The following is a 26,095-nucleotide window of genomic DNA, read 5'->3' on the forward strand; positions in this document are numbered from 1 at the left end:
GGTACAGGGGCAGAGCAAGGGCAGGGACAGCCGCGGGAGGAGGGACAGGTGACAAGCCGGGAACAGGGTCACTCGCAGGGCAGGCTCCAGTCTCCGCCTCAAGGGTTGGGCCGGCCCCGCCTGCGCCGCCCTCAGCACCGCCCGCGCCCGGGTGTCCTGCGGCACCGCGGCCAAAGGAGCCCGCGGAGCCGGGGTGGGACACGCAGGTACGGGAACCGCCCGGCTGGACTGCGGCAGGCCGAGGCCGTGCCTCAGGGGAGCCCCAGCGCCTCAGGGGAGCCCTCGGCGCCCTAAGGTCTCCCGCGCCTCAGGAGAACCCCCCACTGTCCTTCAGGGGCTCCTTAGGGAGCTCCTTACGGGGCCCCTCGGCGCCGCAGAGGGCCCGGAGCGCCTGAGGGACCCCTCGGTGCCTCAGGAGTTGCGCCCGTGCCTCGCAGCGGTTCCCGGTACCTCAGGGAGCCTCCCCCGCCCGCGCGGGAGCCCCTCTCTGCCTCTGGGGCTCCCCCCGCGCCTCAGGGGTCCCTCAGCGCCCCAGCTCCGCGCCTCAGCCCCGCCGCCGCCCTTGCGCTCGGGCTCCTCAGGGCCTCCGGGGGCCCCGGTGCCTCACGGCGCTGCTGTGTGAGGGGCAGGAGCCGGCCCCGTGCGGACCCCGGCCGGGCCTGGGCTTCCGCTCATAAAACCCCCAGGAACCTCCCCCCAAAAAAGAGTATGTCCATCTTTGGAGCCCTGGCTGGTTTTTTTAAGGGGTGTGGTGCCTCACCTTTCCAACATGAGGGACAAGGGGCAGAGTGAGGGATGCAGGGCTGAGGGTGACAGGGAGCAGCAGGTTCCTGAGGATGAGATTTGTTTTTCCTCTTTAAATACTAATTTGCTGATATTCGGTGATAAGGTGGCTGCAGAGTGGGGGAGCGTTGGGGTTCCAGGGCACGTTCCATCCTTTCACCCCTGGTGAGACACTGACGGCAGAGTCTTGTACCTGAACAGCTGGGTTGTAATGGGTCAGCTGGTCTGGCTGATGTTTCCTCCTCAGTAAATCAATACAAATGGGGTATGGTTCATAAAACGTTTTCTTATATCTTTGTCTTGCCTAAATCAGCTTTATTTAGTTAATAACCTCAGGTTGTAATTACAACACTTTTGTCTGCTTTGATTGTATTCCAGTCCCGCTTACAGTGCCTGGGTAAAAAAAAGCTACTTTGCTAAAATATTTAACATGTTAAAAATTTTGCAGGTGTGTATTTGTTTAAATATACTTTTATAGCTGTAATCTGTCCTCATTACTAAATGAAGCGCTAAATTTAGCATAAAAGCTGTCACCGTGTTCCAATCAACATATCTTAATGACTGCCAACAAATGGAAATGAGGCTTCCACAGGAAAAAAAAGCACAAAAGGTGCAAACGCAGAACAAGGTTGGATCAGCTGAGTTAATAAAAGGCCACGTTAGGTCAGGAGTTAAATCACCCGGCTGTGTTTGTGCTATTACTTTAATTGTTACTGGGGAAGTCGACTGGCTGTGGACACTGCAGCGTCCCTCTGGGACCCGTTGGTGGTGTTTCCTTTCATTAACATCCCCCATTTACAATGAGATGTGGAGATCTCCCAGCAAGTCATTTTTCAAACCAGTTAACGCAGGCCTTGTTAATTCCAGCTAATGGAAGTTTTTAATCAGGATTGTCAGATGGTGCTAAATCAAGCACCTCACTCAAGTGAGAAACATGGAATATCCAGCATTATTGCCTGTATCAATCAGCTCTCCATTCTGGTAAAATGAGTATTTTTCTCTTCAATCCAGGCTTGTCTACCTGAAACAATTTGAACTTTTTTGTTTGTTTGTTTTGTTTTGTTTTGTTTCTTTTTTTTTTACCTTTCAAGGTGTCCCAGAAGAATCATTCCCTTATTCCAGCCAAGATCGATGTTAGCACGTTTCCTGCTTACCCTGGCTAAAATATTAACTGCTGTTGGCAGACCTCCAGTTCTCTCACATTCCCCCTTCACACTTTCTAATGGTTGTAGAAATTAACATTTGTGGTTCAGAATATGAGAAATGGATTCTGAAGGGGCACTGACTGACACCAGGTGCAGTTGTGGCCCTGAATTTCAAATACCATTGATCATTTACCAGTGAGCAGGAGTTTTCATGCTCTGCAGGCTCAGTGCCATGGAGTACCCTTGGTTTGCTGTGCTTTACCTATCCTGCCTGGCAAGTGGCTTTCAAACTCTGAGGAATCTCATTCTTACTTGAATATAGATGAGAAACAGCAGTAACTGTGTCTCATACCTTTTATTTTTCAGGATTTAGTTACAAGGGGAAGGCAGGTCTTCGAAACACAGGATGGCTGCTCAGCAGCTACTCAAGCAAAAGAAGAAGCCCTCTAAGGTAAAAAATTAAAATATGATGGTGCAGATGATCTTAGCTCTTGGTTTGGGACTTGGCACGTCTGTGCCTGCAGAGGTGGGAACACTTTCTGTTGTCTGCACTGTTCTTGGTTGGATTAATTCCAATTCAGTGAGAGGCATTGTGGGGCTCTGACATGATTTGACTCAATAAATGTAGGCTCATTAGGTGTTCACAGAGCTTTGTTAGCAGGAAGAACAGCAATAAAGTAATAGAAGAATTAAATTCAGTGCAATGCCCACTGCACTGTTCGTATTGGCATCACACAGTGTGTATTTACTGTAGCTTCAGGTGCTGTTTTACAGCTTGGAGTTAAAATCACTGTTGGCAACTCAGGCTGCTGTCAGAGCTCAAAACAGCAGCCTTTAGTACCACAGTGGTTGCCACACCAGCCCTGGCACTTGTGTGGCTTCAAAATTCAAACTGCACGCTGTTTTGAGGGGTGGCTGTCTGTTAAGTGCCAGCACTGGTGCAGGCGAGGGGGTGGGAATGTGATAAAGGGGAGGGCACAGCCAACCAGTGCACTCTGCATCTGAGTAATGATGTCAGATCTATTGATCTCTACCCTTAAATCATTTATCCACCCACCTCAGACACGAGGCTTCCCTGCCTAGCTTAAACACCAGAGAAACCTTAAAATTACATTTCTAAGTTACCCTCTTCCCACCTGCTGAGGCTTGTTTCTAAATATAATCTGTGTTACACTTAAGAAAGTGCTATCTGTGGCATTGCCTTGCTTTTCCAGGAAGCAGTGCTGTTCCCTGAGAGCATCACCACGGAGCAGCAGTCCCTGGTGCTGGTGAAAAGGCTGCTGGCCATCTCCATGTCCTGTATAACCTACATGAGGGGGCTGTTCCCGGAGAGCTCCTACGGCACTCGCTATCTGGATGGTAACACCTGCCATTGGTGCTGAGGGCTCCTTTCCACTCATTTTACCTGTAATCTGCCTTGTGTGTTATCTTCTGGCTGTGCATGTGGGCCAGTTCACTTGGAGTGGGAATTGGCTACAGATTCTCAAATCTTCTCAAGTCTGCATGCAGACAGAACTTCTGATAGAGAGCATGGAAGACAACCTTGAGCTTCTCTGTTGGTGTTCCTCTTGGTTTAGTCATTCTTTGACATTGCCAGCCCCATGACTTAAAACTCAGAAAGCTTTAAAAATTTACTCTTATCGGAATGTTTTATTTTCTTTTGGATCTTTGAACCCATGAGGTTCACATTTTTAGTTTTCATTGGGAGGCTGAAATTAGATTTGTTCTTTTTCATAGAATTGTAGAATGATTTGGGTTGGATGGGACCTTTTAAAGACCATCAAGTCCAACCCCCTGCCATGGTCAGGGACGCTTCCCAGTAGACCAGATTGCTCCAAGCCCCATCCAACCTGACCTTGAGTATTCCAGGAATGGAGCACCCAGCTTCTGTGGGCAACCTGTACCAGTGTTTTACCACCCTCATTGTAAAAACTGTACTTATGTGTAATCTAAATCATCCCTCCTTCAGTTTAAAACAGTTTTGTTGTTGGGATTTGGGGTTTTTTCCATGAAAACTATCTCATATGTACTTTGGGAATCAGAACTTTTAAAGGAAAAAAAAGTCAGAACCAAACTGTTGTCACACCATTCCAAGAATTAGTGATGCTTTGATTCATAAACATCTTCATGATCATTCAAAGTGTGAAATGTCTCCATGAATTCCAGTCCATTCTGTTGTCCCTTATGGCATTAGTTGCCCTGAAACGTGTTCATGTGTACTTTGTAGGTTTGGTCGAGGGCATAGAAATCCCAAATTGGTTCTTGATCCCCTAACCCCAAAAAGCCACTGGTCAAATGTCAGGTCTGTTTGGTGCCTTTTTGATGAAGGATGTTAACATCTGGCCTGCTTACACCTTCAAGGGCCCCTTGGTTGAGTCCTAAGGTGTTATTAATCCCCCTTTGCACGTGCAGGAGGGGTGTCCCTTTTGCCATTCTGAGTGCCTGGAAGCACAGGCAGGAGGAGCTGTGTTTATTGTGGCAGTCACAGAAAGTTTATTGTGAGCACAGTCGTTGGGACATCACTTCACATGGAAGTTGGTGAGGTCTGAATGCAGAAGGGAAGGTGTTGGGGAGTGGTTGAGGATGGAGTGGAGAAGAGGAGGGAGGAGAGGATGAAGCTGCTGGTGTTTTGTAATAAAGCTGTAACTCAATCCCTTCTGCTGGGAGAGCCCAAGGCTTCTGAGGAAAGCCCTGACATTTGCAAACCCAGCAATAAGCCCAGCCTGGGACTCGGTGGAAACCCAATGTTTCCGCTCAGGAAGGACCTTCAGATAAACTTGTATCCAAAAAAGGGAGGATGGACTGGCTTAGTTTCCGTGTTTGCCCAAGAGCTGTGATAAGGTTTGTAACTATGTGCTAAATCTGATTTTGCAGACCTCCGTCTAAAAATTCTCCGAGAAGATAAAAGCTGTCTGGGATCATTGCAGATAGTGAAATGGTAAGTGAGTAACAGTGAAACTAAGACAAGATTGTGCTGAGTAGGAGACATCTGCCCCTGTGTTCTTCTTCTTCCTGAGCTGGAAAACATCGTGCCAGGGGCGCTCCTGCTGCAGCTGGGGGTGCTTGGCCTCCATAAGCAGGACAGAATTAGTGACTGAGATCATGCGAGTTCAAGGTCTGTGCAAGTGTTGGCTGCAGTGAGGTCATGGTCAGGCCCCAGAGCACACGCGGCAGCAGAGGGGCAGAGACAGAGTAAAGACTGTCATGAGATCCTTTCTGTTATGTTTAGTCTTTTCTGGTTTCATTTTGATAGGGATTCTTGCACTTGTTTTTCAGTATGTACAGTATTTTATCTTCCTCTCTAAGAACCCTACAGTTTTCTTCAGGATGTATTTCACAGTTGGCATGTTCCCAATAAGTGGAAAAACTCTCCCTGATGTGCTAAGGAGATACCTTGCTGCACATCCTTTGACTCTAAGAGTAAATATGTGGCCATTGCTGCTTCAAATAATATTTACTACTTTGAGAAAATCCATTGCTGTAAACTTTGCATCAGATAACAAAGATTTACAAGACCAGACATGTTTGCATTGAGCTGAGCTCATTGCAAGGCTGATGGGAAAAGAGCTCTGGCTGGGGAACTGGAACAGAGCACTGAGCAGGGACACAGTCAGAGCCAGCCTTTGGCCTCCAATCCTTGTCTTTGTCAGGATTCAAGCAGGCTCTGGGCTGACAGGATAATGCCTCAGAAGTATAAACAATTCACAGATGCAGAAAGGAGGTTGTTCCCTTCAGGACTGACCTGAAAAGCACTTCACAAGCCCCAAATGTTGGTTGTGTTGTCCTAAGTCCAGAAAAAATGCCCTTTAACCCGCATCTAATGAGTGTGTTTACAGATCAGGAGATAAATGTTGCTGGTTAGCATTAACATGTTTTTTTTCTCCCTGGCAGGATTCAAGGTTGTTTTGATGCTTTGGAGAAGCAGTATGTAAGTGTTTTTTTCATTTTTTAATGGAGTGTCCCATTTCTTCGTAAAGTAAGGATAAAATTATCCTTCCATTCCTGCTGTATTTGTGTTGTGATCTTTGATGCACACAACAACCTTTACAGCTGTGGGACAGGGGAAAAACCCTGCCCTGAGAATGAGATTTGGGATTTTATGCTTTGAGCTCAAATCCTGTCCGCTTCCTTTTGGCTCTCCTGTCCATGGTGTGGGAACCAATTTGCAGCCTGCAATGGATTTCCCTTAATTCTGTGCTCTACATTTGTGTTCTCTTATGTCTGATAGAGGCTCTGCCAGGCAGAACTGGGATTTGGATCTCATGCCTGTTTCTGTTTTCTTGAGAGAGGTTCTGTCCTTCTGCTGCCTTCATCTGTTTTTCTCTGGTCTTTCCCCTTCATCTCATATTCTCTAACCCTCTTGGCTTCTCTCTCAAGCTCAGAATTTATCCCTTTTTTTTCTCCCTTAGTTCACCAAATAACATATGTAACTGCTTCCAGGACAAAACCAGCTAGCAAGTGCTCCTATTCCTTGCTGATTCTCACATAAAAACTGCCCTGCACAGGAAAAAGCACCAGGTGCTTTTGTGTCTGCACTGTTCACCAGCCCAGCTCCTCCAGACCAGGTGGAGCACAGGTTGTTCTGGCACTGATGATCTGAGTGTTTCTCAGACACCCAGTACAACTGTCAGTGTGCACAAGATAATTAACAATGTTGTGAACACAGTTTAGTGCTTGCTGACAGCTCTAGGAGGTATTTAGCCCTATTTTATTTATGAGAGACATAAATTAATTATTTGACAAGGATTAAGGAAAAACTGAGGGATTTGATGTATGTTTTAAGATTGTTTTTAAGGGCAATCTCATGTGCAATTCCTTGATAGAGCATAAATTAAATACCTTTGGGGAATTTCCTAGCAGAAAGCAAATATTAACCTTCAGTAGGGATGGATGCCCTTGTAAAGTGTTTTAAATCAGTATTTGGGGATTTGTTTGAAAGGAGTCCCAAGGGAGATTACTGAACGTGGAGTTGTTTCTTTGGAAACTGTGAGTCAAGCCAGAGAAACTGGCCACTAGGTGTTGCTGATGCTGTGCTGGGAAGAATCTACAGAAAGGGTTTTAGCTCCTGATTTGTTGAGTGTATCTATTCCTTCTCCCTGTGTAGGCAGTCAGGGTTTGATAGGACTTGCTTTTCCTTGGCCACTAAGGTTAGATGTTGATTATGTGTTTTGTTTTGATTTTCTCTCTTTAGCTACACGTGGCTGTCCTTGCAGTAAGTAAATGAATACAAAGTGGTTTTCTCTCCCCTCCCCTGCTTGAAAGAGATACGGAGTCAAGGTTGTGTCAACCCATTTGTGCCTTTTTAAGGAGAAGCCAAAATGTGTGTGATTTTTAATAGAGCTGTGACCTTTCTTAGACACAGTAAATGTAGAGTTCAAGGCTGCATGGGAATGTTTTTCTCAGCATGTCAGACTTCTGACTGAGGCCTTATTTGTGTCCTTAAACTCTGAGAGGCACTTGCATGTGATTCCAGTGGTGGAAGCTGCCGTGTCCTCTCCATTTATCCCTGCAAAATGTCCTCCCTATTAATCTGGAGAAAACACACCCTGGTGGTTCCATAGGCAGCTGTTGGCCCCAGGAACTTTGCTCACCATCTCCTCATGCACCAGCTGAGCAGATAAATCCCAGGCATCAAAAGCTGCCTGCGAGGGCTGGAATGGGAATTAACCTCATTCCTCCAATATTGCACACCAGTGTCTTCTACCTGTTTTTGGAATGTAAGTATTGACTGCTGATAGAGGAAGGCTCTTTCCCAGCCATTCCTTTCTCTGAACCCACTCTAAAGATAGCACAGTCTCTGCTGGAAACTGAAAATATCCTTGTTAGTCACTGGTTCAAGTTGTCCCAAAGAGAATGCCCTCACTGTGCTTTCTTGTAACAGATTTACACCAATCCTGAGGTAAGAAAGAGTCTTAATTAATCTTTGAGGCAGCTGAAGGCATGGGTGAGTACATTTGTATTCAAAGTGGAGTGGAGGCTTAAGTCCTACCCTGACATAGCTTTTTGGTGACCCCATTTCTGTTCCTGTGCCTCCACTCGGGAGTGCCAGCTCAGTGAGCTGCATTGTGATCAAACACTGTCTGAGGGCCCACCAGGGCCTCAGGCAGGGATGTTAGCAGACAACTAATGGGCATGTTCACAGTTTTGTTTTAGTTTCCCAGAGAGAAGAAATGGGATGTTCAACATTACTCATTTGCAAACCACCTTTTTAACAGCTCTGATGAAAAGAGCTGGTTTGTCATGCAGAGAGGTGTAGGACCGAAGTCAGGAATCCCTTCAGACCAGGATGGATGTGTTGAGTAGGGCCTGTCCTTGGCCTCTTGGTGTTCCCTGTTGTGTTTCTGTTTGGTTTCATCTGGGGGGTGTGAACCAGGAGTGAGGGTCTGAATCCATGCTGGAGATCAGAGAACAGCTTCAGACCCTTTGCACCTGAACCTGGTTCCAGTTCTGCTGCGTGGCACCTCAGAGTCTGGGGACAGAGCAGAAGCTGAGCCATGCCAAGGCTGGGATTTGCAAGGAAGGCTCAGAGTTAAGACCTCAGCTGAGCTCCTACTAATTGACCTCATTGTCTCCGGAAAAAGTGAATTATAGGCATGGAATCGGTGTACAATAGACCCTTTCTCTTGGGGGGAAGCTGTGTGTTCTTCCTAATTGTTTTATTCTCTAATTCTTTTAAATGGAAAATTATCCACTATTTTTGTCTACCTCAAAAAGACTCTGAGACCGGTGAAATTCAGCAACGTTTTCCCATGCAGTATTGTTAGGATTTCCCTGTGGGAAGAGTCCTCCAGGCCATTGTCCCCATACAGAGCACGGGGGCCAGGCTTCCTTGTGACACTGGTCACTTGTGCAGCTTCCCAGTTTTCCTTGGATACTGGGAGAATTGGCCAGCCCTGGAGCCTTGCTAGAGACTGAAGCTGGAGAGTCAGGCCCATGGAGAAAATGGAAGGAGGAGGCAGGAAGTTTGTAATTTTGTTGTGATTCTTTCAGTGCTAGGTAAGATGTGGCTGTTCAGAGAATTTGCCAAAGTCTGTGCAAGCAATAATAGAGTTAAAATTGTCAGCATGTCACTAAATTAATGCTGGGCTCTGTCAGAGAGGGTGAAAGGACTCTCCAAGCTCAGGACACATCTTGTTTCTCAAAGTGATCCATTTCTGCTTCTCCTCTCTCTTGTTACATCTCTAGACAGTCACTGAAATGTATCAGTTCAAATTCAAGTACAAAAAGAAGGTGCCCCAGATGGACATCAGCAGGTAAGGATTTGGGGTGATTTCTCAGGGTTACACTAAAAGCTTTGTTCTTGAAGCTTTACAAAGCTGCACTTTATGACTGCCCAGAGAGGCTGTGGGATCCCCATCCCTGGAAGTGTCCAAAGCCACATTGGATGGAGGAACCTGCTTTAGTGGAAGTGCCCATGGCAGGGGGTGGAGCAAGATGAGCTTTAAGGTCATCCAACCCAAACCATCCTGTGATTCTGTGGTTTGAGCAGGTCCAAGTCCTTAAGCAGCTGTAAATACCATCAGAGTTGAGGATATTCACCTTACAGGGTATGAACTGCTGGGAGGATGAGCTGAAATGCTCTTGGGTAGCACCACGAGGCCCTGAAAGTACACCTGAGCCAAGGACAGTTGACGGAAGTGGTGCCTCATCAGGGAGGCGATGCAGAAACCAGCCCAGTTGTTGAGCTTGCTGCTGTCTCAGCTAACAACAAGTGTTCTTGCATTTCCACCAGACAGCCTGGTGGTTTCACATGAAGCTTGCTCAGGCTTGAGCCCTTTCACCATGATCCTGTGCCTGGGATTTTTTTTCCCTTGAGTATTTGCATACGTGTGTTCTGCTTGAGCAGTCCTGCGTGGGTGACCTGAGAGAACTTTCACTTAGGGTGCCTGAGCTGATGGTGCAAAACATGTGGCAGGAAGTAGCAGCTTTTTACCTGGTTTTGGCACTCTCTGCTAGATACTTAAAGCTGTATTTAGTAGGCTGTAATCCTGTGGCACTTCAAATAAATATTATCAAAGGCCATTGCCTATAACCAAAGCAAAGAAAAATAATTAACCTGTTTTTACTTTGTTCTGCAGTTGCCACTGGTGAAAGATGGATCTTGGAACCTGCCTGGACAGCAAGAGAGCTCTGCTGTCTTGTGTGCTCCTCAGAAAGCTCCTCCCTAGCACTCCTGGAGTGTGCCCTAAGCTGCCCTTTCTCTAAACACATCCAAATAATTTGTGCCACAAGGCTAAATTATTTTCTTTTGGGCAAATCTGAATTATCTTGCAATGACCTTTTGGCGGTGCCCTCCATTTCTGCTTCAAAGCTGCTGTCCATTGTCCTCACGTTGAAGGGCAGAGGAAATCTGGGATTTGAAAGATAATAGATAGTCCTGGAGTACTTTGGGGTTTAATCAGCCTTACTCATTCATTCCTAGAAATAAGGACAGTCCCTGCATGGAGCTTGGGTGCCCATTGGGTCACCCAGGGAGAGGCCAAGCCATCTTCCTGTCATGTTTGAATGTGCTCTGAGGCTCCAGAGCCCGTGCCATTGGATTCCTGGGCTCTGTCTCCTCGGGGATTGGCAGTGCTGTGGCGGGCTCATGCGTGTCCCTGCAGTGTTTAATAATCCAGAGCTCTGGCACAGATCAGGGAATTGTGTCATCTTTGCTATCAGCTCCTTCAGCTGATAGCGCTGCCTTTTACAACTGCAGCAGTTGCTGTCCTGTGCAACTCGGAGTTAATCACTCTGAGAGAGAGATTTTGTGAGGTTGCAGCATCACATCCAAGGGGTAAGAGGAAACTTTCTCCCAAATGGTCCTTGCCTTATTTTAGATGGATTTTGGAGGAATTCCTTGCCACGCATCCCACTCCTTCCAAGGTTCAGTTCCTTATCTTCTGCTTTTTGACTATCTCCTGCATCAAATTCTCAGTGTTATTCCCATACTGAAGCAGTGCTTGACCTGTTAATTCCTGTGGAGATCTCATTCCTTTTTTTCTTATGAGCTTTCCTTTTGCCATTTCCAATCTGCTAATCCCACAGTTTGTAAAGGTGATAGATATTCCACCTCAAGCACTGCCAGCATTTTCCTCTCACTGTATGTTTCTGAACATGCAGGATTTAATCAAGGACTACAGTGCATATCTAATACCACAGAGTTTGGACTTCATGATCTTAGAGGTCATTTCCTACCTAAATGATGCTGTGATCCCATACCTTGGGAGTCAAGCTTCCACAGCCATCCCATTTGCATGACCCAAAGAAGCTCAGTTGGAAGGGGGAACCGGTCTTAATCTATTCCTTTCTGAGGCTCAGTCAGTCAGGATTACTCTGGGATAATCTTGGGTTACTTTTTACTGCTTTTGATGCAATTTGAGGTGATTGTGTTGGGCACCCTCCAGCCTACGTGTAGTGTCAGGGGTCTTCCAAAGATGTAATGAAGGAGCTACACATCTTTATGACCCCTTCTCATTGAAAGTTAGGAAAGTTCAGGTCCCTTAGTCACACAGTGATTCATCTGCTCTGTCTGAAGTTAGCTGGCTGCTCTCAGTTGCTCATCTCATCTGCTTCAGTTTTAATCAAAGAGAAACAAGCTCCTCTGGAGTGCCATTCATCCCACTCATGTCACCCATGGGTCTCTGTCTGGACTGCTGGCTTGGAGCAGCCAGCTGACATTTGGATGGGTGAAGGAGGTGAGAGGAATGCCCCTTCGTCACTGCTGAAAAATGTGCCTCTGAGCTGCTTTTTCTTACATGGAATTGAGTGAGAACATGCAATTCACTTCTCTTCAAAAACTGCAGAATGGACTTGAAAATAACCCCTGTGATGAATTGGCTTTGGATGGGATCCTCAACTCATTCCTCTCGTTCCTGAAATTGCTTAGGTGAAAGGCACTTGTTTTATGGTCCTTTGATCCAATTTAATCATGTTCAAACAAGTGAGTCATGACATTTGTATAATGGTTGCCCCAGCTCCGAAGTCTGTTCAAATGTAAATGCCAGGCCTCCGAGTTTGGAGCGGGTGCTCTGCGGATGCCACCCCATCCCTGGAGCTTGCTTCACTTCCCTGTTTATCTGGAAATCACATAAAGACATTGTAGCTTTCTCACTGGTGGTTTCAGACAAGTCAGTGGGTGCTCTGTGTGTGTAATTGGATCGTGAATATTCATGACTGAGGATAAGAAATCCATTCTTCTTCTGATTGTAGCAACCACAGGGAGTTTGTGGCTGGGCTGTGCAGCAAGGATGTCAAACAGGCCAGCAGGCTCCTGCTCCGGACCCTGTACCTGCTCCTGCAGGACCTCGGGCCGCTGCCCAATGACATCACCCTGAGCATGAAGCTGCTCTACTACAACGATGGTAGGTGGAGAGCAGTGTGTGCCTTAGGGAGGAATCCCATCAGTCTCTGTAATAAGCATGAGCCCTGTGAATAAAATAAAGCGTAGAAAAAGTGAGATGGGAGAAGCTGGTGGCTGATAGCACTGAGAAATGGTGTAACACAGTAAATCTTTCTGATGCACAGGGATGGCAGATGTTTTTAGGAAAGGTTTGACATCCATATCAGAAATACAGCTATGTGGTGTGAACTGGAGAAATCCTCCCCTGGTTTGTTTGGTTTTGTTGGGGGGTTTTTGAGTTTGTTTCCTTAAGGAACAAGCAATGTCAGGTTTTTCTCCAGCACTTTAGTGGTATTTCAGCATCCTAAAGTAATTTTTTCTCTGAGCTCCCTGATAAGATTTGCTTGGCTCATTTTACTCTTTGCATTCTGTCCCTCCCCCCCCCCCAAAAAAAACAAAAACAAAACCCCAGAGTATTTTTAATAGTCGAAACTGGTTCATAAGTGTTCTTTCTAAATCAGAGTAAGGAGAGATGGAACTCAGTTTCCCTAATCTCACGGAGTTCCCTCTCCCTGTGCAGTCACTCCCAAGGATTACCAGCCCCCTGGCTTCAAGGAAGATGGCAGCCCTGAGGACCTGCTGTTTGCTGGGGATCCCATCAACCTGAGAGTGGGCTCAGTCTCCACTGACTTCCACCTCATGAAAGTCAGAGTGACAACTGAGAAGAAGAGGGTGAGGAAGGCTGACAGCAACCTGATCCAGAAGAATGGCCCTACTGAGATCTCCCACCAAGGGCTGGACTGTGAGGAAGAGGAGGAGGAGGAGGAGGAGAACACAAAGGTATAGAAATAGCTCTCTTTGATTCTCACTAGAAGAATAGAATTTATCTTGCAAAAGTCTCCTTAAAAGAAACATTTTCTTTATGGATTTACCATCTGGGTGTATTTTTTAGGTTATATTATTAAGACAAAACATCATTTGCTTTACAGAATCACCCTTGCCCTGTCAGAGCAGATTCAAATGAGCATGAAGGGGACAAAAGTGACACCCATCCAGGCAGGAAAACAGAAGCATCTTCTTTTTGCCTTGAAGATATAGGTAAATAAATGCCCACTTTCAAAACTGAAGGAGCTTCTGCTCCTGATTGTATCCCAGCATAATGTATTCCACACAATGTCTTGGTAAGGTCTTCCAATGCTGTTAATAACAGTAGGTTATTTGAGACATTAGAGGAAAAAACTGTTCTCTGTGAGGGTGGACAGGCCCTGGCACAGGGTGCCCAGCAAAGCTGTGGCTGCCCCTGGATCCCTGGCAGTGTCCAAAGGTTAATCAAGGATTGAAGCAGCCTGGGATAGTGGAAGGTACCCCTGCCTATAGCAGAGTGTGGGACTGGATTGGATCTAAGGTCTCTTCCCATTCCCTGATTCTGGGATTCTCTAATATTTAGGTTTTAGATGGGCAGAGTTTGTCAGGCTGTTTGAGCTTTGTGTCAGATCAGACCAAACTAACAAAGGGCTGGTTGATTATGCTTGGTTTGTCAACAGAAACATTTAATTTTGTATCAGTATCTTTGCACTTCTTTATCTCAGCAGTTTTTTTGGTTTTTTGAGATATGGAGGAAATGCCAGATCATCAAAACCGAGTTACGTTATCTCCGTGTTCAACAAAGCTCTTTTCCTTTAGCTGTTACAGTTTGACTTTTGCTGATAACTTCTATGTGGGAAAACATACATGAAAATACATGAGAAAAAAAGCCTTTTATGTGCCTTTAATCAGCCCAACCTCTGCTATACCATGCTATGTTTGACCTCCGAGGCTCTGGGATATAGCCTGTGGAACAATACCATCTAGTGACAAAATGGTAAATAGCATTCCTGGGATTGCCGGGCAGTGGGATAAAACAGCTTCCCTGCCTGTGAAATCACCTTTGCAGGTGTTTCCCTTACCGATTCCCTGATGATTAACAAGGAGTTAATTCATCCTGCCACTTTTGTTACTCTGGGAATTTTAACGGGATCCTCCTCCTCTAAACAGTTGGCTGATCTTATGAAACTGGGGCACTTTGGACACCCCCTCAAATTTTATTGAAACTGTCTGAAAGGTTAATAAATATTAACCAGGGGAGATCTCCCCTCCTTTTCCCCACTCCTCACACTTAGGGCATGTCTAGACATAAGCTTTGTTTTCTTAGATCCAGGTTAAGAAGGAGATTATAACTGATAGAGCTGCTGCAAGCTGATGTTCAGATGACACTTCATGCTGAAAATCTCTCTTTCTAGGAATAAACTGCCACTGCTGGCAGTGTCTGAGAGCAAAGCTTACACAATTTTGTGGGATTTTGGCCTCAGTGGTTTAGTCAGCCTTCCAGATTTTTTTTTTAATTAAGCACTTTGCATCTAATTTTGCTTTGCTGTTTGGGTTGCAGGTAGGAAGAATAAAAGGGGAATAAAGGAGATGGACAGGATGCCTTGCTCAAGGGTGTGTCAGCAGGTGAGGAAGCTTTAGTGGTTCTGAGATACTCCAGGCACGGGGGAATTCACTGCCATGTATCCTTGCATCATCAAAGATGTCACAAAATTCACTAACATTGGTGTATTTATTGTGCAGGGTCACAGTACATAGGGGGATGTATACGTAAACTGGAAGCATTTAGGAAGAAGCTTTCCATGATCAGTTTATTTCCTCCACCCAGTACCAGAGTTTGATTCTGTTCTCTGGAGCTGGTGCCTGTGAGTAACACACACAGATTAAGCCTTTCTCTGTCTCAGCCAGGCTGGTTTACCTGTGGGTGCTTTTGGATTAAGAGTCTGAAATCACCACCCTATTTTAGCTTTGAAGGGTGTATTTTTTGCCTAATATGGTCTTCACCTCTCCCCTCTTACTTCCAGACTTTCTTTACATGTGAGTCACAGGTACCTAATGAATCCTATCCCTTTTTGGTTACCCCTCTGGGGTAGGAAGAAATATCCCCTGGAGGTGCTGATCTCTTTTTTGATGGTTGTTGGGAAACCCAAAGAGTTAGGATAGACTAGGTAGGTTGTTTTAGATAAGTAAAAATTTAATCCAGCCCTGAAGGGTGCCCAGCCAAACCCTGAGTCACAATCAGAGCCCAAACTCATGGGCATGTGCAGAGGTTTGTTCAGTGACATGGCAAATCTCTGAATACCACCAGACTTGACACTTGATCCTCCTCCCATTCAAATTAGCTGAGAATCATGTGAGCTTGAATGGTCAAGAAACTGCATCTTTACAGGATACGTTAACGAGAGTAGGAAATTGCTACTAAAATTTTCCCCGCCTCTGTTGAAAAGAATCCCGGGGCGTCTAACCCAGACAGCAACTCACCCTAAAGTGTCATTCTAAAGGCATCTGCAAGGTATTTGCCTTGACTCTGGATCTTCTGTGCCTAGGGTGGTATTTTTCAAACTTTAACCACATTTTTTTTTCCGTGTCACATCCTCCGCTTTCCTTCTGATCATTGTTTATTCTGTCGTCTGTGAAAACAGGAGCCTTTTTTGTTTGCGACTCGTGGTTGCCCCACTGATTCATGCTCTGACCTTCTTTTGGGGCTGTCACGCTGGCCAGCAGAGCAGCAGACACCTCTCTCAGCATGTGCATTTCATTAGAATTCAGTAGCAGGAGTGAGAGTGTCTGAAGGTGGTGGAAACAGCATTAGTTGCTGAAAAATGGAAGAATCACTTTATCCATTATGTGCTTCCAAAGACTTTTAAAAAAATCCCAAGCCCTAGGAGATTCTTTTCCTAATGTATTCTTTGATGCTATTTTTAAAACCTCATAGCATAAAAGCTGGCTAATATTTCACCCAGTTTAGGGAAAAACAAAGTCAAGCCAGTAGTTAGAATCATCACTGTAAAGCCTGCACTAATAAAAATTTGACACTCTTTTCCATGAGAGGGACTTTCCCTTCTTTTCTGAAGGAAGTGGTTAAAACAAATGACCATTGTGTGGTCCATATGAATCAGGAAGCCAAGCTGGTGGGTGAAGTTTGTCCTAAAAAATGAGGAGAAGCTGGGATGGATGGGAAGTCTGAGTTAGGTGTTGTGTGACAGGGTCAGGTGTAGGTGAGATTGGGAGGAGCAGAGCTGGTGGGGTGTGGATGTGAACACCTTGTTGCCATCCAGACACTATTAATAATGTTTTCCAGCTCTTGGGTTGGGGTGGGAATGCCAGAATTTTCTGAACTAACCAGAACAATTTGGAGTGTCACAGAAGATTGCTGTTCACACAAGGATTTGATATTCAAGAAGTTCTGAGTTTGAAACCGTTACCCAGTCACAAGTTGCTTTTGGAAATGTGGGTGAGCACATTTCTGCTCTTCAGCTGGAGTGAATCCTTCTCATTGCTTGGTTACCAAAAATAAAAACTGGAATTGAGTTTATTGGTCATTATCTTGCTGACCTAGAGCTCTTCAGGAAAACCAGGAATGAAAGTATTAAAGGCTTATTTTTGTCTAATCGACATGGGAGAAGCGAAGGATGTGGATCTGCCAAAAGAGAAGCAGCTCTTCCTGCCCAGTGAGAACTGGAACTGGCCTTTAGGAGTGGTCACAGTCTCTGGCAGAGAGCTTTGCAGGTTGGGGAAAAATTTCCATGTACTCCACTGGCTTCTTATCTGCCATCTCATGATTGATGATCCTCGGGATCAAATGAGAGATTGCCCTTTCCCAGCAGAGCATCTCTGCACTTAATCATCCAGAGTTAGGCACCAGCATGTAAATTAGCTCACCTCTCCTGGCTTCAGGAGCCTTCTGATTGCATCAGCTGAGGGTTTGTCCTCCTGTGCTATCTTTCTGCATCTTCCTTCTTTCCACTGGCATTTTAGGAGCTTTGAAGAGTTGGGGGAAATAGAGAATTGCTGCCCATTAGTTTAACTTACAGAAATCTGCTGATGAGAATGAGGTCCTGCACTGAACTTGGGATAACTTCTGAGTTCTTCAGCAAACTCTTCTATCCTCTTGTAGAGACATCCTTTAATGTCCTTGTCCTGAAAATTGATTTTGGTCAGCTTTGTCTTCGTGTAAGCAAACATGCTGCAGTGGAATGAGTTTGGAATGAAACAGAACTAGAAGATGAGTAAAATCTGACCATGTGAACGCCTCTGCAGACTTTTATCTCCCATCAGGAAGCTGTGGGCTGCAGTTCTGGGGTGGTCCTTGGAGCACAGTCGCAGTGCACAGTGAGGCAGTGCAGGGAGCCCTGGCTCTCCCTGAGCTGGGAATGGTGTGGCTGTATCAGCACAGCACCAGGCAGCTCTGCCTCCCAAGTTTCTGGCTTCATCAGCTGCTGCCAGACACTGCTGCTGCTGCTGGGCTGGCCGTGCTTGCAGACTGCTGTGGGACACGAGGGAGCGTGTTGACACTTGGCATTGTGTGGGCATCCCAGTGGGATCAGTGATGGCTGAGGGATCGTGCTCTGGGATTCACTGGCTGCTGTAGGCAGGCTCTGCCATGTGGATCAGCTCTCCTGACAGGAGCTGTCTGCGACTGCGGTGTCAGGGGAGAGGTTCATACCTAAGTGTTGTGAATCAGGGCTGCTTTAGGCCTCAGAGGACGATCTGTCTGGCCTCCAGCTGCTGTTCCTTGTGCAGAGGACTTGGCTACCTGGCCATATGCTCTTTCTCCAAGGGATTGTGTGGACACAGGCTTTCATGGAAGATGCAGTAATACCTGTCTGGTGTGCCAGGGATCAGTGTCAGTTACCCTGATAGAGACCTCAGAGCCCCTTCCAGTGCCCAAAGGGACTCTGAGGGAACTGGAGAGCACTTGGAATAAGGGGCCTGGAGGGACAGGACACAGGGAATGGCTTCCCACTGCCAGAGGGCAGGGATGGATGGGATATTGGGCAGGAATTGTTCCCTGGAAGGGTGGGCAGGCCCTGGCACAGGGTGCCCAGAGCAGCTGTGGCTGCCCCTGGATCCCTGGCAGTGTCCAAGGCCAGGCTGGACAGGGCTTGGAGCAGCCTGGGACAGTGGAAGATGTCCCTGCCCGTGGCAGGGGTGGAGTGAGATGAGCTTTAAGATGCCTTCCAACCCAAACCATTCCACAGCTCCTGTGCCCTGCTGAGCTGCAGTGCTCTACACAGCTTCTTTCTGGCAGTAAAGGTCAGCACAAGTGTGTTCAACTGCAGAACAACAGCTTGGAGATCAAGACCTTTGTTGTCTGATTTTTCCCAGGCAAACCACGTTCAGAAGTGCCATGACAGAAAGCAGTTGAAGGATGAAACCTGCCATGTGCAGAGGAATAGGAAAGCATTTTTCTGTGGCAATGTCATTATCTTGAACTTTTGCAGAAGAGAAAGAAAGCAGCAAGGTTTATCTCTGTCTGTCTATCAAGTGAGCTGTATCTGATGAGAATTTCCCAGAACATTTTCTCCTCCAAACCAGCTGAAGCTACACAGACCCAAGCAATGAAGAGAGAAAGATTCAGAGATGAGCTTGCCTCTCCTTCGTGTGAGCTCAGGCCATGCTGGGAGGAGTGAGACAGGGAGGTCAGGAAATTCCTGGCTTCTCTCAGTTCACGTCAGATCCTTAGCTGTATCTTGGGGCCATTCATCCCTTCCATGAGTTATCCCTGTCTAGCATGCAGGAAACAGTTTCCTAGTGATCTCTGCATGCAGAGGTGAGGCCTGTCACCCCACAGACACAGGGAGATTTAACCCTTGCACCCTCAGATTCCCCGGCAGCTCCCCCAGGGACATCCGGGGGAAGACGTGGCGCTTCCGTGCTGGCTGCCATTCCATGTGTTCATGCCTTACATTCTAGCAGCCAGACCCTCTGGAGAAATCCACATAATTTAAGGTTGGACACATCTAATATCCCAAGAGGGGCTGCTGGGTAGCAGCCCAGTAGGCAGAAGGAGTGTCCACTGTCCTTTTCCCCTCAGTTACAGAGTTGGAATCGGGATTCTGGGAGTGATTGTGATCCAGCAATGAGAATGTCCATCATGGAAGTGGACAGTGTGATTGAGGGCCCTGGAGGAGTTTAGCAGGAGAGACAGTGATAATTTTGTCTTCTAACAGGAATTTTTGAAGCTTGTTTTTAATACTCTGGAAGGATCTGTTTATTAATCCTTTAAAAGCAGCAAGACACACAAGATGCAGAACAGGACGTGAGACAAGAGTGGCACTGAATGACAAAGGTTTTATCAGGAGCTGAGGAAAAGGAAGAGGACTGGTGATAGTCAGTGATGTGTAGGTGTGTTTTCCTAGACACAAAAGCGTGGCAGCTTTGCACAGCAGCACCACACTGAGGGGCTTTCATTGTTCCACCTGCGTAAGTTGGCTTTCACACTAACCACTGAGATCCTCCAGCACAGGTGGAAATCAGGATGGATTCCACTGATGTCAGTGTGACCATGGCACTGGAAGCTGATGGCAGCCCAGTGCTGAGGTTTAACCACGGAGCCACTCCTGCACAGCCACCGGGGCCAGTAGGGTCAGCTGGGGATCAGCAGGGCCAACCAAGCTGCTGAGAGCACACGGAAAGGGAGAACGATCCTCAGGACCTTGTCCTTTCAGGTGATGAATATCTCCAAGGCAGGAGGCTCCACAACCTCCCTAGGTGACTTTGACCACTACTTGGTTGCCCTCACAGTAAAAAACTAAAGTTTGTCCTTATGTTTAAATGGAATTTCCTGTATTTCCCTGGAAGTGCTCCAGGGCATGGGGCATGGAGCACCCTGGTCTAGTGGAAAATGTCCCTGCTCACTACAGAAGAGTGGAATGAGATGTGCTTTAAGATCCATTCCAACACAAACCATTCTGGGAGTCTGATTCTGTGGTTTCAGTTCATGTCCATCTCCTCTCATCCTTTCACTGACACCATGATGTGTCCTGTGACCCTGGGTTTTTGCTGTGCTTTGGAGCATAGGGCAGCCAGCTGTCAGTGGGCAGGCAGGAATTAGGTCTTAGGGGACCAATCTGAACCAATTTGGGTTGATTTTTGGAAATGACAAGCGTTCACTGTGCTGTTGAGTCAGTAGTAGCTGCAGCTGAAATCACAGGATGCCTCAGGTCACTCTGATTAACATCCCTGATAATGAGAGTCCCCAGTACAAACTGTGTTGTCCTGACACCTGAGGGTTGCTCTGCCTTATTTCAGCAGCTCAGTCTTGTATCTCAGCCCTTATTCTTCCAGCTTGCTCGATGGAACTGCACTTCTTTTGACATTCATGTGCTTGTGAATTTGTGGGGATAGTTACAAGGTACCAAACAAAACCCTCCGTGTCCTGGACAAAGGGAACTCTTCTGAGAGCATAAAATTTGCCAAGTGCCAAACCCCAGCATGGGGCATCAGGGACAAAGAGGGACACAGCCGAATGCTCTTGTGCAATTTTAGCTGTTCTGCATAGGATGCCTTGGGAAGCAAAACACATGTCAGGAGAGCTGTAAATTTTCTTCAGTTTATGCTGGGAATTTTTGGCCGGAATACGTGGGGACACTGGGGATTGCAAATTGCAGAGCACAAACCTGGGTCCTGATTGTGTCTATCTAAGAATAGCAGTGTAGCTGTGGTCTGCTCACTCTGTTTCGTCCACCAGTCTGCCTTGGGAAGGCTTTAATCTAAGTCTAATCTATTTTTAGCCTGATATCTTCTCCAGACAACGCGCAGCTGTCCTGTGAGTTTTATGCCAAAAATTAGTAACACTTGTATGATTCACAAGTTAGCTGTAGCTCTACAGGAAAACTCCTGCAGCAAATATTGCATTTTTACACGTAGTAAAACAGGAGATTCAAACTCACTGTGTGTTCATTGTGTGACCCAGGCCCTGAACTCTGCCTTGGACTCAGAGTCAGGAGGTCACGGAGCTGCTGCTGCCTCTGCTGCTTGCTCTGGGCTTGTCCCACCTGTCAGCATGGTCCCATTTTAGGGTGAGGGGGCAAGGGGCTGCACCTTGTCCTACCTGCTTATACAGCACCTGGCTCATCCGTGGGACTGAGCTTGTGTAAGAGGAAAAGCAGCATTCTCACAGCTTGCTCTGACATCAGTTATTCAAGTGAAGCATCCCAGTACATGGGAAAAAATTAGAATTAATGAACTTCTGGAGGCTTTGATTGTATGTTTAATCAATGGGAGGGATTTCCTGCTTCTCACCACACCGTTGAGGAGGTTTACTTTCTGCTTCAAGTCAAATAAGCACACGTCAGATCTGACTTAATCCCCTTTAGAGCAGCTTTTCTGGGGAAGAAGCTGGAGTGTTTGGTTAAGGATGGGAGCTGAAGTTGGACTTGGAGTCTGTTCCTGGCTCCGAGCTCCTACGTGAGCCTGGGCAGGGACAGGCCAGGACACGTTGGCTTTGGTGAAATACCTCTCCCTGTTGACATCTGATTCATTGCATGGGTGAATAGTGCTTCCCTAGAGCCCTCCATTGCTTCCTTGGATGTTTTCACTCCTCATCTCAGGTTCCTGCGAGATGCTGGTGCTGCCTGTGGTAAAGGGCAGGAGAACTGGGGGGAGCTGGAGTGCAAGCAGCTGCTCATCGTGGCTGTTTCTCCACCTCACAAGTATCCCATCCATGCAGGAAATTCTGGAGGAATAGCAAAGGGGTAAAACCTTCACTGAGTAGCTTTCTGGGCTGTGGAAGATCCATTCCTCAGCAGAGGGAATTAAAGCACCAGCTCTAGCTAGGTTTAGGCTAAAACAGAAGGAAAGCTGCCTCATGCAGTATATGGGGCTGGGAGACTGGGAGTTGTGCCCCTGCTTTGTTGTGTGGCCAGCAGGACAGGGTACAAACCCTGCAGCTGTGTTAACACTGCAGGGTGTTAAACTGCAGAGGGTTTGGATGCAGTATTTCCTCCTCTGGGCCCTTCACTTTAAAAAAAAGGAAGCAGACAGGTTAAAATGATGCCTGGGAGAGGAAGGTAAATAGCTGCCAAAAATGCCAGTGGGAGCGGCCGAATATCAGGTGAGGAGCTGTAACACAGAGCCACTCACAGCTCTGTCCTCAAGCAAACACACCTTGGGCAGCCTTGGAGAGCTCTGTCAGCCTGACTGTGCAGGATGAGGGAGAACCTGCCCAGCCCACTTTGGCATGTTCTTGTTTTCTCTGTTTTTAGGGAAAGGAAATTGTACTTTTGTATTAAGCAACATTGTATTGCTCATAACGAAGAGGAGGGAAGAAAAACAATTTGAAACAGGATAGAGAGGCGAAGTGAGGCTGTTTCAAAGTATTTTGCTGTTAATCCCTAATCAGAACTATTTCACACATTAGAAAGCCCATTGCTATGCAGAGATTGCCGAAGCCTCATTCCAAGGTCAGATGGGAGAGCAAGCCTTGGTGACGTGAGCGGGGAATTCTGTAATGACCACATCTTGTAATCTGGAGACCTTGTGCTCATCACCGGGATGTGTTCTGAAACAGCTCTTTATTAACTCCTTGTGCTTCCCCTGCTGCAGTTCCGGGGCTCCTTGTGCCTCGCAGTGACACTAGAGGGAGGTACTCCTGTTTGGGAGCAGGAATTCTCTTAGCACTGTGCTCCTTCTCCATTCACCTCGCTGTCATCCGAGTGAACTTTGTTTTGGAGGAGAAGCTCTGTGCTGTGGTGTGTCCCCTCAGCTCCAGTGAGAGAGGCCACACTGCCAGACTGTGCTTCGTCCCTTCTGGGTGGGCGACAACACACGTTGCTCTCAGCAGCTCTGGATTATTATTGTAGAAATGCAAATATGTGACATGATAAGGAGGATAAGTGAGTTTGTCCCCTGGCACAGCCAACACTTCAGCTGTCGTCCTGGCTGTCCATCTCCCTGTGGTCTGTCTGAAGTGTCTGTTCCATTGACTCACTTATATTCTCACATATATTTATCTGTGCTTTTTAACCTCTTGGTTTGCAGGCTCAGAGTATTTCTGGGAGAGGTTTGTGTCTTTCTAGAGGGAAGTTAAGCCTTTTGGAAAAAAGCTCTCTTGGCTTAGTTATTTTTCACAGACTCACAGGTAGTTTTGAAGCCTGAGATTGACTAGCTCACACTGAATTCCCTGATGTACAAACAGAGGGACTGTGTATCTTCTCCTGAAAGGCTGTGACCACAAATTTGACCTACGTGTCCCCTTCTTTTCCATATGTTATGATTATCTGAGGTTGGTGGAGAAACAAATGCCCTATCAGCTATTATATTTCTCAAAGATCTCTTTGCTCCTGCTATTTTCTGTCAGTCATGGGGAGATGGGTCCTGTCCCCTTGCCACCAAACCCATTCCCTGTCCCTGAAGCTGAACCTGTTGCTTGCACAACTCTTACATTCCCAGCTCCCTCCATCCAGTACTCCAAGTTTTGATTCCTTGCCTAATTGCTTTTCTGGAGAACAGGATCACACTGAGCAAAGCCAAGAGGATCCAGGCACACACATGACACTTTTGGAAGCTGTACTTTTAAACTCATGTTGCAGGAGCGTGCCCTGTGAGAATGATCCCTGTTTCTGATGGTTGTTACAGATAAACCTCTTGAACCTTGCCTTCAGCCAAGAAGAGGTAGTAGGACCCGAGAAGAAACGGAAGGTCAGTGAGCCAGAGAAGCTTCCTCTGAAGAGCGGGAAATTATGTTCGTTCTGACACACAATACATTTGGAAGGTGTGAGTTTGCATTGTCATCTGAGTGGTACAGACCAGTGTTTAACTCTTCCCCATCCCATGTGTATTTCTGCATGTTTATCTGTCTCATAAACAAGAGAAAACTCTGGATTGCCAAGAGACAATAAGCCCCAGAAGTGTCATGGCATTGTCAACCAGCTGCATTTGTTTGATGTTCTTAAGCTGAGGATCTATCATTCCAGTGAATGGTGTCTGTGTGCTTCTTTCTGCCTCTTTCCCTCACACTCCCTGCCCCTCACTGGTTAAATCCCCTCCTCTGGGGCTGGACTGTCATGTGCCACTCTGTCACCCCTATTTAATGGCATTATTTCCAGATGAACTCTGAGGTATCAATGCCAGCAGGCAGCATGTCTCATGATCCACCACACTGTGCTTAACTTCATCCTTTCTGCTGTTTCCAGAGCTTAGATTCTTTTTTCAGAGAAGGGTTCTTATCTGTACTGAGTGCAGAGAGAATCTAATCTGTACACATTTTCTGCTGGTGCTGGATGTTTAGGTTTTTCTTTTGACTTTGCAAGTAGTGTTGCTATGACTGTATTATCAACTTATTTCTAAACCAGCACCCCACTGTGTGCCGAGGGGCTCAGCAGTTGTGTGATATAAATTGTGTTGCAATACACCCAGTTTAGAACCAGCTTGTAAGAAAGGTACCTGGTGGCTGCCAATACAGGTAAGGAGAACAACACACAACAAGTATCTGATCCACAGAGTCTGGAGCTCTCATCTCCTGTGGCAGTGTCTGAGATTGGCTGCAGGCATCAGGGCCCTTTCTTGCTGCTGGAACAGTGATCTTTCCTTGCCTAAAGCTGTCAGGAGATGGGATTGATGCATCTCCCTTCTGCTTTGATTCTGCTTAGCCAGAAAGTTGAAAATCCTGAACTGAATGCCAGGCTGGACCTGCCTGACTGAGCAGAGGTAATGCCCAGACTGAGCCCCTTGAGATGTTCTGCTACCCTCCTTTTCCAGGTAGTGGAGTGTTGGATTGCAATCCTAAAGCCAATTCTGCAGCTGTTACCCCTTGGCCCATGGCCAAACAGACCCCTGCCTGTCCCTGAGCCCCCTGCAGTGTCTGGCAGGTTCCATGGCCTGATACCTATTTCACAAACCCTGCAGAATACAGGAATTCTCCATTTTATCCTCACTTTCACTCCATGTCCTCATTTTTGCACCTGTGCCCTAATAAGCCAGTTTGTTCACATGCCAGAGCCAGTCAGAAACTTTCCTTCTGCCTGGGTTTTGTAACAGTGTTTGCTCTCAGGTTCTGCACGTGGGCCTGCTGTCACCTCACAGCTCTGCCCTGGCACTGCCGGGCTCTGAGGGCCACATTCCTGCAGCCCTGACTGCACCGAAAGCTGTGTCGTGCTGCTGGGTCACACACAGAGGTGACACTGAAGCATGGCTGTGATTATGGCTGCTCCAGCAGGGTGCTCTCCCTGCTCTCCGTGTGATTCCAAGCTTTAGGGACACATCAGCCTGCCTGGTGCAGACTGAGGGATGCCAAGTGTCCTGTCCCCCAGTGAAAGTGCACACACAGCCACCCCCAAGCCAACACACGCCTTCACTGGCCCCACGATGCCCCGGTCTTGTAGCCAGGGCCAGGACTCACTGTCTCAGTTCACATTGGGTTCTAATCAGCTATTTTACGGTAATGACTTTTAGTCATTTTCATTTCAAGCTTGGTTAGAAGTAAAGCAAGTGGTGATGAAGTGCCACGGTAAGCGTCTGATTTTTTTTTTTTCCTACAAAGCTGTGGTTACCATCAGATTCTAAGAAAAATCTACTGCAGATTGGAATCATCTAAGCTACTTACACATATTCTTTTATTTATTGGTGATTCTGCTTGGCTGGTTAAAGGTGAAAAACCCTTTTTCTTGTGTTTCAGTCACATTTCTAGTTAATACTCATTAACTGACTTCATATATGTTACACATCATCAACCTGATTCACTACTGACATAAAACAGAAGCGATTCGTTAGTAACGGTCCCTTGGCAATTAGTGAACTCAATTACGTTTGAACAATTTTCTTCAAAGATTCTCCTCTTCCCCTCATGCATCATTTGGCAGTCCCCTGCATGCTTACTGTAATTGTGTGCGTGCAGTGAAAGGAGACTGTTACCTCCCCAACCAAAAGAAATGAATATTTGATCCCGGTGCTAATGCAGCAGTGAGTAATACAAAGAATCACAGCCATCCTCCCTTTGATCGCCCAAAGATCCCAACAGCAATTAAGATTAAAAGCTCCT

The 26,095-nt window shown here is 46.7% G+C and overlaps 1 protein-coding gene across 2 annotated transcripts; it reads left to right on the forward strand.

Moving 5' to 3' along the window:
- The first annotated feature begins 125 nt into the window (after positions 1-125).
- On the forward strand, positions 126-24,099 carry HORMAD2 (HORMA domain containing 2). 2 transcript variants are annotated; one of them, XM_063416063.1, is made up of 13 exons: positions 126-206; positions 2,295-2,379; positions 3,143-3,287; positions 4,803-4,866; positions 5,820-5,856; positions 7,120-7,140; positions 7,810-7,827; positions 9,114-9,181; positions 12,120-12,271; positions 12,830-13,089; positions 13,239-13,347; positions 14,675-14,739; positions 23,695-24,096. In XM_063416063.1, exons 2-13 carry the CDS (start codon positions 2,335-2,337, stop codon positions 23,809-23,811), a joined length of 1,101 nt encoding a protein of 366 aa, XP_063272133.1. In that variant the 5' UTR covers positions 126-206; positions 2,295-2,334; the 3' UTR covers positions 23,812-24,096. The 2 variants fall into 2 exon arrangements, with proteins under 2 accessions (XP_063272133.1, XP_063272134.1); XM_063416064.1 differs by lacking the exon at positions 14,675-14,739 and having other exon boundaries at positions 23,695-24,099.
- Positions 24,100-26,095: the final 1,996 nt, after the last annotated feature.

Source organism: Prinia subflava, chromosome 19 (genome assembly GCF_021018805.1).
Source record: "Prinia subflava isolate CZ2003 ecotype Zambia chromosome 19, Cam_Psub_1.2, whole genome shotgun sequence".
In the NCBI taxonomy this organism is placed as follows: domain Eukaryota; kingdom Metazoa; phylum Chordata; class Aves; order Passeriformes; family Cisticolidae; genus Prinia; species Prinia subflava.